Source organism: Ziziphus jujuba, chromosome 11 (genome assembly GCF_031755915.1).
Source record: "Ziziphus jujuba cultivar Dongzao chromosome 11, ASM3175591v1".
NCBI lineage: Eukaryota > Viridiplantae > Streptophyta > Magnoliopsida > Rosales > Rhamnaceae > Ziziphus > Ziziphus jujuba.
Window position 1 is genome coordinate 17,152,031 of NC_083389.1, and position 15,646 is coordinate 17,167,676.

General features: G+C 24.8%; 1 protein-coding gene across 1 annotated transcript; it reads right to left on the bottom strand.

The window, feature by feature from the left end:
* Nucleotides 1-3,538: 3,538 nt before the first annotated feature.
* LOC107432793 (inositol oxygenase 4) lies at nucleotides 3,539-6,380 on the bottom strand. Its single transcript, XM_016043986.4, has 11 exons — nucleotides 6,224-6,380; nucleotides 5,957-6,104; nucleotides 5,779-5,860; nucleotides 5,461-5,665; nucleotides 5,261-5,320; nucleotides 4,789-4,841; nucleotides 4,565-4,687; nucleotides 4,387-4,456; nucleotides 4,215-4,293; nucleotides 4,016-4,097; nucleotides 3,539-3,923 (listed from the first exon to the last, which is right to left on the bottom strand). The coding sequence occupies exons 1-11, from the start codon at nucleotides 6,261-6,263 to the stop codon at nucleotides 3,897-3,899; spliced, it is 969 nt and encodes a 322-aa protein (XP_015899472.3). The 5' UTR covers nucleotides 6,264-6,380; the 3' UTR covers nucleotides 3,539-3,896.
* Between the last annotated feature and the right edge of the window lie 9,266 nt (nucleotides 6,381-15,646).

Sequence of the window (15,646 nt, forward strand, 5' to 3'; positions counted from 1 at the left end):
TATTCAATTCTATATTACAAAATATCGAACATAGTGTAAAAAGATATTTATATATAAAGGATATTTCGAACATGGCCTCTTAAAGCAAGTTTGGTTTATTTTAATTTAATATTTTACTATATTTTTTTACTGTATTTATTTATACAGTTTACTAATATATTTTTATATTGAGATGAGGAGGGCATGACGATTTTTAATATCAAAAAGTCATAGTAGAAGAACCACTGTAATCTCAAGTGCAATAGGAAAAGAATCTGAAATTCTTTATTCCTTTCTATATTTGGTTTTCTTGTGTTTACATTACTTTCTATACATGTCTTTCTATTAAATTTTAGTTTTTAAATTCAAAGTTTTTTTTTTTTTTTTGTCCTTTGATAGAAATAAATATAATATGATTTTTAGAATGTCTACTCATATCAAGAATCAAAATAAAAATATATATAATATGATTTTTGGAACGTCTACTCATATCATGAAACAAGATAAATTTAAAAATAGAAAATAAAAAAGATCCAGGTAATTAACTATTTTGTCACTATCAATTAAATTTTCTACATAACTCTACCTTCTTCTTTATTTTTTTTTTTTATGTAGGTGACATGATTTAGTAATAAAGAAAGTGACAAATTATGATACATTATTATCAAATTCTATCATCACCAATTAATCTATCTTCGAAATTATACAGTAAAAGTACAGGTGTTAGATAATATATCCACGTTTTGGCAATCATCACCTTACTTTGTGAATAAATAAATAAATAGGAATAATCAAATGTTACATATATGACAAATGGATGATTGGTTTTTTCAAACCTCCCATTTTAATTTTTTGTGTTAAATAAACTTGTAATGTGGCTCCACATGGATAATGTTGGCTCAATCTATGATGTTTTGCTCAATTACGTGAAAGAAATTGAAATTTCTTAGCCAAAAAAAAAAAATTGAAATTGAAATTAATATTTATTAAAGAGAGGGAAATTGAAAGAGATATTATATAAAGTTCAAAAGCCAAGTGTAGGAAGGAGGGTAGAAGTGACGTGTTGAAAGCCTAGAAATAGAAAAAAACCAGGTAACGTGTTGCCATTGCCATTTGTTGAAATGAGAGACAGAAACAGAAACAAAGAGCGTTTTGTTTCCCTTTTCATGAACTTTTTGCAAGCTTTGACACTTGCATTGAACCTTGGTTAGCCAGAGGGAGGATGGAGGAATATCTTAGCAAAAGTTATTTATTTATTTTATACAAGCTTTTTTTGGTCTTTTTGGTCCAAGCTATGGTGCTCTTAATGTGTGTGTGTATATATATTTCGTAGTATAAACACCTTTATATATACTATGACATGGCAGGATTAGATTTACCTCCAAAAAAAAATAAAATAAAATTTGCATGACAGGATTAGAATAAGCATGATCTTGTAGAAATCATTTTTCCCTTATTCATTGGTTTCCAAAATATTCATATAATTGATATTTTCTTTTTTTTTTTCCAAAATCACCAGAGTCGCAATTCCCTCTAGAAACGAAAATCATGAAGATGCACTTATATATATATTGTTAAACATTAAAGGAAAGGCTTTTATCTTTTACAAAAGTGATTTTAAACATTTAAAATCACTCTATTTAAAATCATTTTTAAAAGCATGTAAATGTTTTTTTATATTAGTTTTTTAATTAAAAATATATAAACAAGTTTTATATATCACTATATTATCTTAATTATTGAATGGATAAATTTAATAACATTTAAATCAATGAATAACTAGAGATTATGTTGTTGGATATGGATGCATATCTAGGAGTTAAGTCCTTTATTTTATAAAATGGGGATAGACTTAAAAGGATCCAAATGTAGATATGGATACGTTTTCCTAGTAATTTTAGATGTATTCTTTAAGGATAAATTTATATGTTTGACTATAAAATATTATATTAGAATATAATTATAAATTAATTTAAAAGCATAATGATCTACGTTATCTCCAATTTTTATAGCTTGTTAAGAAAAAAAATATATATATCCATTTTTAACATAAAAGATGCCATATGGATCTCATATTATTATCTATTCATATCTTATATGATACAGAATTATATTAAATATCATATGTTAATATTTTATTTGTTAAAATATTAATATAACACTGTGATAAATAAATAAGTAAGCCTTTAAAAAGTTAACTATAATTAAATATAAAGCAATCCATTTAGTATACATTTTAATAGGTTTATTTGAAACTTCTAGTATTATTTTTTAATCTAAGGCTTTAATTGCCATAACTTTGTGTACCATTGGATTTATTATTAACCAAGATGGTCTGTGAAAGATTCTTTGTGGAAGACATTGATTTTATTGGACACTCCCTAAAATATAAAAGCGGTTTTTTTTTTTAATTTTAATTATTCCTTATTCTCAGCATATTATCTATTTTGGGTGATTTTAGAACAAGCATCTATTTATCTAAAGAAGAGCTTTTTACATAATCATTCTCACAATGATCCAAATAAATTTGAAATTCAATTTAGTTCAGCGAGCAGCAGCCACTGACAGAAAATGTCAAATTTATTATTAGTATTTTTATTTTATTTTTTTGACAAAAAGTCATTTTTGAAAGTGATTCCTAGGAGATAATATACTGCAAATATTTCAGGAATATTGTCTGCCAGATTAAGCTTTCTTTTATTCTCATCCAAAAGAGTATGACAACATAACCGTCTTTTTCTTTTATATATGTTTTTCCAGCAATACTAGCACTAATGATTTGTGGAAAGCAGATATTTTGCTAGCAAAAGTGAGTTTCTGTTGGTCTTAAGATGGGTGTGTCATTGGAAGCAACATATATCGCTTTTTCCCACTTTACAAGCTAATATACCTTCGTACAAATACTTTATGATATATCTTGTGAAAATTATTGGAAATTAGAAATTAGAAATTACTGTCTGATGATTGAATGGTTTTGATTACTGTATGTTCGGATAACTATTCCAAATTTGAATTTAAATATACCAAATATAAAAATAAATAAATAAAAATTAAAGTTTTACTTCAACATACAATTATCCAAGCAAGGATCAGATAGTTAAGATCATCAGGAAGGATCTAACAAAATTTTGCAGCAAATCAATAGGTCATGCAGGTAGGCTTTTGAGTTGTCTTCCAAGACATCTGAATGACAAGGTGGAAAAAATAGAAAATAAAAAATTTCACCATGATATTATTACTGTTTGATGATCTATGATAGTGGTTGATAGCCAGAATATTTTATGTTTTGGAGTCTTATTAAAGACCCCATGGCACCACCCTTTTTTTTTTTTTTTTTTTTAAATAAGTTATAATGACGTGTACTCTGGAAAAAAGAAAAAAATAAAATAAAATAGAGGTCGGTCACAAACCCAAAACCTTATGGTGTGGGCATGAGGTGCAGTGCCACTGGGCTAACTTCAACTGACTCACCATCACCTTTTGATTTTTCAGATCATACACAATGTTATATTGTTTGGAAGGAAAAAAAAAAAAAAATATATATATATATATATAGTGATTTCGTTACAACCCATCATTTATTAAAGGACTTCCTAATTGGAAGCCAAAAGTATTTGGACCAAATGGATTAAATTGATGAAAAGGAATAAATGATGCAGATTTACATCTTTATGGTAAATATAACAAACATTTGATACCCAAAAAAAAAAAAAAAAAAAAAAATAAATAAATAATAAAGATACAATTATTTATCAATAACTAACTGGAGGAGGAGTGGAGGACTGCCCTCTTCCATAAGAACGATTCTGCATATCACTCAAGAATATGTGAAGGGATTGACTGTCAAAAACCCCAAACTGTTTGCATTCTCTATTATTTATTCCACTATATGCCTTGAAAAAGCTTCCCTCCAATTCTCACCATCTGAGCTTTGCTGGGAAATACTGCATCACAATCCATACATATCCAATTTAGAAAACCAAACAATGAAACTTCTAAAATCCCCCAATTCTTATTCATTGCAAGACTTATGTACCTTCTCAATGAGGGACAAATAATATGGCTTAACTTTTTCTACATCGATACGAACTTTGCTCTTGCTGTAGAGGTCATATTTGCTGCAAAAGGATATATAGCAATGAAGTAATTTCGGTTTAAAAGTTTTGGTTTTGATCCAATCAGTGCTGAAAAATACAATGTTTATATTGAGTTTTGAAGTTTAAAACAAAGCTCACTTGAATATTTTGAGCCACTTCAAATTCTCTCTGTCTTCCTTGTTCATAAGATGTGTATATGCTCCTGATCTATGCAAAGCTGCGAGATGATTGATCATATACATTATCATTAATCTTGCTGATATGTGTATATATATATATATATATAAAAGATTTTGGCAAAGATGCTTACGATAGAATGAGTGATATCGGATAATGAACAACGCAGCCGAAGGCAAAGTTGTTCCATTTTCCTTTGCCACCTGCAGATTAGGTACAGAAAAACCAGTTAGAATTGGCCTCCATATTGTGGTTATAACAGTAGTAACATTAAGTCTATATTTGGAAATATGCAGAGATTAAGAACTCACCAAATACATATAGTCATCATGTCCCCAAGAAATGACTACATTGTCTAGTCCACATTCTTTTGGGTATATTCCATACTTGGTGTTATAGTCAGAATTATGGAAATCTGGGTTATCCTTGAAATACTGTAAAATTAACTCACACAAAAGGAAATTTATTTTTCAGTTGGTTGATCGATTAATATAGAATCTAACACAGTAATTATTGTTAAGAAATTAATTAATACCTTGTGATGGACAATGGATTCATCAAAAGCACACCCTAGAGGATGAGTGTCTCCTGTAACACAGAAATTCAACATTTTTTTCTCACTTTGAGATATTTTTGAGACAGAAAGAAGTAATTGATTTGGATTGCTTTTATAGAATCTTTTTTTTTTTTTTTTTCATACAAAAAGACAAAAGGAATAATAAGAAAATCAAACATCATTTCTCTATCTCAATATCAAATTTTAATAAACCAACAAAGTTATGGGACCCATTATCCTGTCATTTTATCTATTTTTCTTTCCACCAATTGCTTCTCCATCTTTTCTCCGTTTTGACGTGATTACCTTTTTAAGTTTTAAAAAACTTTTCAAATTCTATACATCAAACAGAAAGTACCAATTTAACAAACCCAAAGAAAAAACAAAATATATATGTTTTTAAATTACAAACCAAATTCAATCTTATTGGGCCAGAAAACAGGGTTCTTACCAACAACAGCCCATTGGGGAAGCCCTCCAAAGCTAGGAAGAAGAAGAACCTTTCCAAGATCTGAAAGCCATGCAAAATTAACTTCATCAGTATTCTTCTCTTAATATCAAAATGCACTAACTCCTATTAATAGGTATGGCAGACTCTAATTTTATAGTACAAAAACAGAGAATTTTTTGGATATGTATATGTATGTATACCATGAATAAGAGCAGTCAAGTGCAACCAATCTTCATCTGGATAGTCTTTCCTAATAGCTTCAGCAGTTTGCAACAAATGCTCGATTTGGGGTTCATCCAAATCAGGATCACTGTCATCCACAACCTCATTCAGTAGCTCGCAGCATTCCCATATACTCATCTCCACTTTATCCAACTTTCCATACTCCTCCCTCATTTTCTTTACCTGCATTTTTTTGCAAGGTTTAAATATCAGAAACCATGATTCTCATATATATTTTCTCTCTAAGATATAAAGCTTCCAATAAATTAAGGTTTTTTTTTTTTTTTTTGGCTTACAAAATCGTAGGTCTGATTAATGTGGTTCAACCGGTAGAATTCCTCCACTGTTTTTTGCCTTTCGCTTTCTGCATTGTAATCTCTGCAAATTGTACATGCATTTCATCAGTCATGTTATCTACAAAAATTTCCCACATTGATTAAACTTGGAAATAAATAAAAAATAATAAAAAAAGACCTGAATGTGTGGCCAAATGAATTGATTTCAGGGGCAATAAACTCATTGCTTGATATAATATCTTTAGGCACAACAAATCCACCATCCAAAACCAATTCATTGGTTTCAATTGCCTTTGAAGAAAGGTTCTGATCCTCAACTTGTGACACTATTAATAAAAACAAAAAAAGCAGCAAAATTTTCACCATTAAATATTGAAGACCCTAATGCAGAAATCAAAACCAGAAACCCAAAAAAAAGAAAAAAAAGAAAGGTATAATGCCGTACCAAGCTGATGATCAGCAGGCTGCCCAATGAGAATGGTCATACTTGACTCTCCAATAAGGAAAACACAAACCCCAAAGATAATAAAAAAGCAAAAGAAATATGAAAAGCTTGTATTTGGCTGTGGCACTGGATATTTTTCTAAAGTTTGGCTGCTTATATAGTCCTATTAAAAAGTCCTTGCCTGAAAATTTGGAAGCTTTAGGAGTCCTTAACTGAAAAAAAAAATCTGAGTTGGTTTGTTTTTTCCTTTTTTATTTATTTATTTTTTTTATCCAATCATAATATATCCAAAAGGAAACGTTCAAAACGAACAAATAACATGTGGGATAAAATATACCTATGTACAACTAATAGTATATATCTACATGAGTATTCAACCAATAAAAAAAGCCACGTGTAAAAACACTGTGAAATTACCATGTTGCTTAAACTGGATGGTCGTGGAAGGAAATAGTTGGTAAGCAATCGGTGGGGATGAGTACAGAAGAATCTGCCTCAATTGGAGTCCTAGTAAACGCATGAGTCAGCTATGCGTAGGATAATCATTATCTAAACGTTTTTCATTTTTTTAGGTGGGGCCTACTGACGCGGAATCTAGTCATGGCCTTGTAATATACAGACTAATTTTTGAACATCGGTTTCTTTGGGTTTTGTAAAATATCAACGGCTGAGCTGTGAGTTTAATTGGATCACAAAAATCCTTGATGAAGCAACATCATAAAAAAAAAAAAAAAAAATCAACGGCTGAGGTGTAAGTTTAATTGGATTACAAAAACCCTTGTTGAAGCAACATCTTTAAAAAATAAAAAATAAATAAATAAAACTCAAAAGTGGTTAGAGAAATGGACGTTGTTCTTTTCGCCACGTCATAAACCCTCCCCCAACTTGCATGTTTTTTTCCAACTGACATGTAGTCCTCCCAAGTTGCAGCACCCCCAAAAATAGAACAATCTTTTATTTGGTTCGTCAAATGCTCGCTGGAATTGACAGTATGCGCTCTTTTGTGTAACTAAACGCGTTATTTTCTGGATGAGAATGTCATTATATATTTAATTTATTTAATATGTGTTTAAATTTAAGATTTCAAAAAGAACTAAAAAAAAAAAACTAATTTTCTTTCTTATTAATTTTTTTTGAAAATTAATTAAAACATGCATTAATGTCTGCCAAAAATGCCATGGGCACCAAGTTGACAAGTGATGTGGTAAATAGAAGTGAGATTAATTTACAACTAACGTTAAAATTATGAAAAGTAAGAATTATTATTCTATATTTTATACTTAATTATATTTATTCTTTAAAAATTTATTTATCCATAATTAAATTATATTAATTTTTTAACAAATAAAATAAAAAATATAAATTTTGTTAACATCTTGTAGGCTTCCTTTACACCTAATATTATTTTTATTTTAATTTATATTTAATTTCAATTATCATTTTAAAAAATATAATTAACCACATATAAATCATATTAATTGTTCAATTAGTAAAATAACAACACATAACTTTTATTATTTTTTCCAGTGAATATCTCTTTTACTATATTAGCAAACAAGTTAGTAAACAACTTAAATGTTTGTTGCACTACCAACATAAGATGCCAATTTGGATGTAATGAGTTGCAATTTGATATATTTAACCCAAAAAAAAAAACAAAAATCACGATACCATTTAAATTATTAATTTTGGATATAAGTCTTGGGCCAAAGTAGCCAGATGAAAACTCAAATTCTAATTAGTTGCTTATTTAAAATGTGTAAACAAATTTGATGGCGGTAGTATAATTTTTTGTTTGAAAATAAAATATGTTTTCTAATTTGCAATACCTCTTGTTATAATTTGTAATATGTTATTTATTCTTACAATAAATCAATTTCTCTGAAGAAACAGTGGGAGGATTTTTGTTTTATTAGTGAGTTTTTAGTAAATGATATTACTTGTTCAACAATTTCTTGCTCAACATTAAGTTTTGATTCCGTATGGTCATAAATGTTCGTTGAAGATACTAAGTGTTTGATTTACATGGCGATTAATATATTCATATTGTCCTTTATAAAGTAGTAGAGTGGTAATGGCAAAAAAATAAATAAACAAAATAGTAGAGTGGTAATGGCAAAAAAATAAATAAACAAAATAGTAGAGTGGTAAAGGCACCGTTTCATAAAAATAAATAAATAAATAAAATAATATTGATACATAATTCAAATCTCTATAAAAGAAAATGAATGTATAAATTATAGGTTTTTTTTTTTTAAGCAAATGTTAATAAAATAAGTCTCTGACAATGTCCACTTTCCTCTATTTGTGAGCTCTTGGATTCAAAGCATCCTATAATAATTTTAAAAAAAAATTAACAAAAGAAAAATATAAGTTATTGATTTTTATTTTTTTTTTGTACATAAGAATTATATGTTGAAGATATATTGATTTTGTTAAGGATTGTGATCTTATTTCAATAAGCCTCTTCTAATTGGATTCAAATGAAACTTTAGAAAAGGTGAGGATATTAACTTTTGTTTTATATAAATATATATGTATATATATGTTAAGGATTATGTAAAAAGATTGTTTTGTTAAATTGGATTAGATAATTTTATCATTTGAACAAGCCTCTGTGGATTGAATTTAAATGAAACTTTAGAAAATGTGAATGATATGCTCATTTTAAAAAATATATATATATATATATATATATATATGTACATTAAAGGTTAAATAAGAAGATTACTTGTAAAATTGGATTAGTTAATTTTATCAATTAAAATGAAAATGGATTAGATAATTTTATCATTTTCAACAAGCCCCTACTGATTAAATTCAAATGAAACTTTAGAAAATGTGAATGATATACTCATTTTTTTATAATATATATATATATATATGTACATTAAAGATTCTATAAAAAGATTACTTGTAAAATTGGATTAGTTAATTTATCAATTAAAGGGATTAGATAATTTTATCATTTTCAACAAGCCCTACTGATTGAATTCAAATAAAACTTTAGAAAAGGTGAATGATATTAACTATTTTTTAAATATATATATATATATATGTACATGAGTTAAGACTTATATGGGAGTAACTGATGTGTGGTCATTAAATTACTCTTAATCAAGTCATTAAACTCTCAATCAAGACATTATAATTTAAATGTTATCTTTATAAAGTCTAATTAGTTTGTTCAAATTTATTAATGAGATGATGAATTTTATTTTGTCTTTATTTATTATGTTCTTTTTTACACTTAAAATTTTAATCCAACTTTAGATTTTAATTCTGCAAAAAAAAAAAAAAAAAAAATTGTAAAAAAAAAAAAAAAAAAACCGAAGTATGCAAAAAAAAAAATAAAAAATAAAAATAGAACTACAAAGGAAGTTTTATACGAGGTAAGTGTGCAAAAGTTTTAAACTACAGAAAAAGTTATGCAGATCGAAGTTTTAAACTAAAGAGAAAGTTTGTAAAATTATTCCAATAAAAAATTAGAATTTCTGTTGTGAAAGCATCCCAAGCATAAACAGCACTACAGTGGCCACAAAACAAGGGGGGGACCCAATTTACCCAAAATAAATAAAAAATGAAAACGATAAGCAACATTGTGTTCATTATTAGCTTGCGAGAATAATAACGATAAAATTATTTATTTATTTATTTATTTATTTCCTAAAGAAAAGCGCTTGCGAGAATAACAAAAAATATGAAAAAAAGTCCAAATTTAAGTTAAAAATATAGTGTGCTAGATTACTATTGCTTAACATAAACTTAGCAACAGTGTCTCAGAGTGATCGTTATTGAATAGAAATGTGCAATTAAAAAAGATCTACTTAGTAATAGTTTTGAACATAATAAAACAAAGTGTTGATTTTTATTTTTATTTTTTTTGAAGTGCTATATCAAGGATATCCTAGATATAATTATCTTTTACAAATATGACTAAAATAGTAATTGGAAAAGAAAATAAATAAATAAACATTGGTCAATTACATTTAGTACCCTATATTTAATTTGGGCAAATTATTTTATATTAATCCAATTCTTAATTGACCAAAATAAAATTTTAAAAATAAAAATATTAACTAATTTTTATTAATCAATTAATTAATTTTTATTAATATGAAATAATTTGTAAATTGAAATCTTAAATTATGAAACATAATCAAGTCAAAATACAAAACCCTAAAATGCAATTAACCATAAAAAATAAAATGGAATGTGCAACTTTATGTAGTGTAGACATAGTCTTAAACTCTAACCTTATCCAAATTATCATACCAACTCTAAGTAACCTCCATTTGATTCAAGCAAAATATATAGGAAATATATTTCTTGTCAAAACATAAATACAAATTTATTAGTGAAAACAGAATCAAAATTAGGTGAAGTTTTTCGATTTGCAAAAATAGTTAAAAAAATAAAATAAAAATGTTTTTATGGATAACTAATGCACCCAACGGCCAAACCATAAAAATGGTTGCCAGCTGTTAGTGATAGTGGCAACATGGCCTGGGAACAATAATCTATATAATATATAAAAGAAGAAACATATGTAACACGTGTGTCAGCATATGTTTTTTTCAAATTCCATCCAAAAATATATTTTTTATTTTATTTTATTTATTTATTATTCATTATCATATATTTTATGGATAAAATCAAATATATATTAAATTAATTTTTGATATAACTTTTCATAACTATCAAACAATTGATATTATTATATATTGTAATAATTTTAAAATAAATTTAAAATAATTAAAATATTTCATTTTATCTTATTTACTAAATATATATTTTTATCCTTTTAAAATTATATATATTTCAATTATTATTATAATATTCGATTATATTACCGTGGTTGATTCACAAGAAGGTATTGTGGCTCCTTTGGCTAACTATATATTATATAATATATATATATATATATGTATAATAACTGAATTATAGCCAAATTATGGTCTAATATATATTATAATAATGTATACTAAGATGCACTTTCACATTTAATATTTGATTTTATTTTATTTACCAAATAAGTTAAACATATTTGGCTATAAATATGTATGTGACACATTCGGATTATTGAAAATTTCGATATTCAATATTTGTTAGTTTTTAGTCTCTCATATTATGTTTTAGTTGTTAAAGTTTTTTTTTTTATTCTTTAATTTTATTTTTTTTTTTTAATGTATCATAAACATGATCATGTTAATCATAAACATGGACATGAGGCATGCTATGGATTTTGATTGAAATTGAAGATCCTGAATCAAGACATGATAATAAAAAATAAAAATAAAAAGGTGCTTCTGATGAAGAATTATTGATTATTGATTCACCTTTATCTATCAATTTTTTCAAGACGATGAAGAAGAAAATGATAAAAAGGAGATGACGTAAGAGATTATTTAGATCGAGGGCATGAAAGAAAGAGCAATATGATCTTTCAAGCAATCAAGGGGTGCTGAAATTTTCTGACTTTGAGATAACTTCATTGAATAAGAAGCAATTTAAGGATATTAAGCATTTGTCCTAGATATTATAGCGATTTTTTTTTCTTATTATGCTTTTTTTATTGGGATTGAAATTTAAAAAAAATATATTTTTATCTTAGTTAGTATAAATTATAACATAGTTTTTTTGACGTAGACAATATTTTTGCTTTTGTAGTTGGTTAATATAATTATTTCGGTATTCAATATTTTGTGGTTTGTTTTTGTTGTTTTAGCTTAATTTCCCTCCATTCGGTAACTTAATTTTTTAAGAAGAAAGTAGTGGAAATAAGAACAAATAATTTTTTTATTATTCTATAGATAATTCTTAGTCGCATCCAGTTGGTAAGATGTGTTGTGTAGATATTATGATATCACCAATTATATTTATTTTAATTAAGTGCTGAAACAGGGGATTATCCAATACCATTCACAATTTGATCATACTATATATGTTTCAACTTTTTGAAATTTTTTTTTTCTATTTTTTGGGAAAGGACTCTCTCAAATTACAAACCTCGGAATTAACTAATTGGATAATCGCTTACCAAAATAGGAGTAATCTCTAAATTCTAATTGTTACTATACTTGTAATTTTTTTTTATACCAATTATAAATTAAAATAATACATAAACTAATAAATTTAATTTTAGTTTTTATAAAACCATTTGTACAGGTTTCAAATAAGATAAAAAAAAAATTAAATATAATCTCCACGAATAAATAAATAAACATTCTGAAAATACATATTTAACCTAAACCCTAAATCCTAAACATAAATAAAATAAAAAATTAATTAAAGAAATTAATTAGTTTCAAAGAATTAATTAAATATGTCAATATTTTTTAATTTGAATTCAATAAATAATTTATCCTAAAAAATTCTCTACCCAACTCTATCGTCCATGATAAGCAAATCTAATTTTTTCTCTTCTATTTTTTAGAGTATTTTGATAACATACCATTGAAATAATATTTGGTTTACCATATTATATAGATTAATCTTTCCTAATTTTAATAATATTACAATAGTTACTTTTATTGGCTTTTTTTATTTTTGTATTTTTCCTTATTAGGATATCATTGAAGAATCATAACCATTTTGATATTTTTACCATGTATATAACAATATATATATATATATTGTTTACCGTTACTTATATGTATATATAACATATTATTCTTCTTTTTATTTTCTTTCCTTTTTAGAATACATAATTTTTTTAAAAATATAAAAGAATAAAAATAAAAAAAATTTAACTACTAATAAGGAAAATATTGACCTATTTAATCAATCCTAAAACTATTTAAATTTTAATTATTTTACTTGAGGATAAATATCAATTTATCTCATAAATAACCTCTTTCCATGATTATGATAATTTGAGAGTATTGTTTGTCACATAAATTTATTGCTACATAGATTTCTCCAAATATATAATAGTTAGTTTTATTGATTTTTTTTTTTCCTTATTAAGATGTCATTAAAAAATCAAAATCATTTTGAGATTTTCGCCATATTAGTTTTTTAAGAACTTTGTGTTTGGTCAACGAGTAAAAAATATTCTATATATTTTTTACTTTTTCAAATTCATAGAAATAGGGAATAATTTATTAGATAATCAAGTAAATATGTGTATATGTAAATATAACATAGTATTCGATACTTTGCAAGTTTCCAAGATTACAAGCATGTGACAGTGAGTGTGATCCATGATTTTACATATATATTGTTCACCATTCCTTCATTTTTAGATAATAAAAATATATGAAAATTAATAAAGATATCTTTTTATTTGGATATAAAAAATATAATATCATAAATAATAGTTGTTAACCATAGCAAAATAATATTTATATCTAAAAAAAATTATTAATTCATTTGAATTTGAGTTAAATTTTATAGAAGGAAAAAATTAAATAGATAAACATTTTATAGTTTGAATTTCATAAATAATTTATCTTATAAGGTAAAAATGTGTTTATAAGATAAATCATAATAATAATAACAATAATAATAATACTAAAAATTAAATAAAAAATAATTAAAGTACATTATGAATATTTAATATATGAAAATTAATTATTTGCAAGGAATTAAAAAATGTATTTGAATTTGAATTCTATAAATGGAAAACATTTGACTTTAAATTTAATTATATAAATATATTTGAATTTGAATTAAAATTTTTTAGATAGAAAAAATTTGATAGGAAAATTTCATAAATGGAAAAAAATAGATAAGTAAATATTTTGATTATAATTGAATAATATTATATATAAAGATTAAATTTATAGGTATTAACAAATTTTTATAGTATAAATTAGAAAAAAAAATGATCCAAAAATATTTATTAACAATAAAACTTTTAAATAAATATTTAAATATAATTAATTATTATAAATTATTTTTAAAATCTATCTATTATATCTATTATAGTTATATATGTCGTGTACAGAGATAAATACTAATAATTAATTTGTAGAAATTCAGTTCTAGATACAGACATGTAGACTCTGACCGGATCATTGGGTCATAGCAAACCAACAAAGTTGTTACGTGTAATTTCCACCCCTCATCTTAAATGCACGTCGATAACGACAACTCTTTGTTGTTTCTCCATTTTAACCTTCAGTTTGTCTTTAAATTTTCATTGTACCATCACAACTGTTTTTGCTGTGGATTTTAGATCCTATTTGATAAACAAAAAAGGTGAATGAGAACTTAAATTTTATGAAAAAGTGATAACCTTTATATGTTTGGATAGTTTTTAATCGTCCAATTTTATGAAAGGAAGGATTTTATTTTTAAATTGTAACATAAAATTAAGTTTTATTTGATAACAAATTTATTTATTTATTTTACTTATGATTTGTGTATAGTTTGCTTATTATTTTAGTTGCTTGCTAATGATAATTAGAGTTTATTAAATATATCAAGTAACTATAAATGTTAAGGAAGATAAATAAATAAATAAATAACAACCAATACAATTTTAAATTGTATTTTATTTTCTATTTATTTTTTCTCTTTACATTTATAGTTAATAAAGATTTCTAACTATCATTAACAAACATTAACTTATTACTGAAGTAAGTAAATTACATAAAATTTCAAATAAAAAACAAAAACAAAAAATAAAAAATAAATTTGTTATCAAACAGAGCCTTAGTTTAAGTATTTTTAAAGAATAATGTAAGGGATACCAAATTAATATATCAAGATATATACCAAGTGTCTTGTGTTAATTATTAATTAACATATTATTATAATTTAATTATGAATAAGTGAACATTAAATATTGTCACTTATTACTTAATATACATCTTGGGATACTTATTTGGTAATTGTAGTAATATTCATTTTGAAATCCTAAATTCTGATTCAAAAACTACAAAAGGAAAACCAATTTCTAAAAAACCAATTTTCAAAAAACTGAATTTGGTTATAAGTTTCCCAAAAAAAAATAAAAAAAATGACCCCTCCTCAAACAGGGTCTTAATAATTTTTGTTGGGAATTTTATTGAAAAAAAAATTGTTTGGAATTATGGAGAGTGTTTTTTGTTAAAAATAAAAAAATTATCAATTAAAATTTCATAAAAATTCTTGAATTATTTTTTCTAATCCTAAAACGAATTAATTTTTTCAAAATTCAGAAATTTGAGAAATACTCAAAATTCCTACTAAAATTTTGATAAAAAATTATTTTATGAAATTTCCTTTTTTTTACAAAAAAAAAGAAATAAATTCCAGTAATTTGCATTGATATTTCTTTTTCAAATTGTGAAATTTTGTAAATTTCCACTATACATTTTAAATTGTTTAATAAATTTCCTAAAGTTAACATTGTTTTATTTATATAAGAAAAGTTAATATTGTATTTTTTTTAAGGAATATATATAATTCTCAAACAAAGTTAAACGAGTTGTA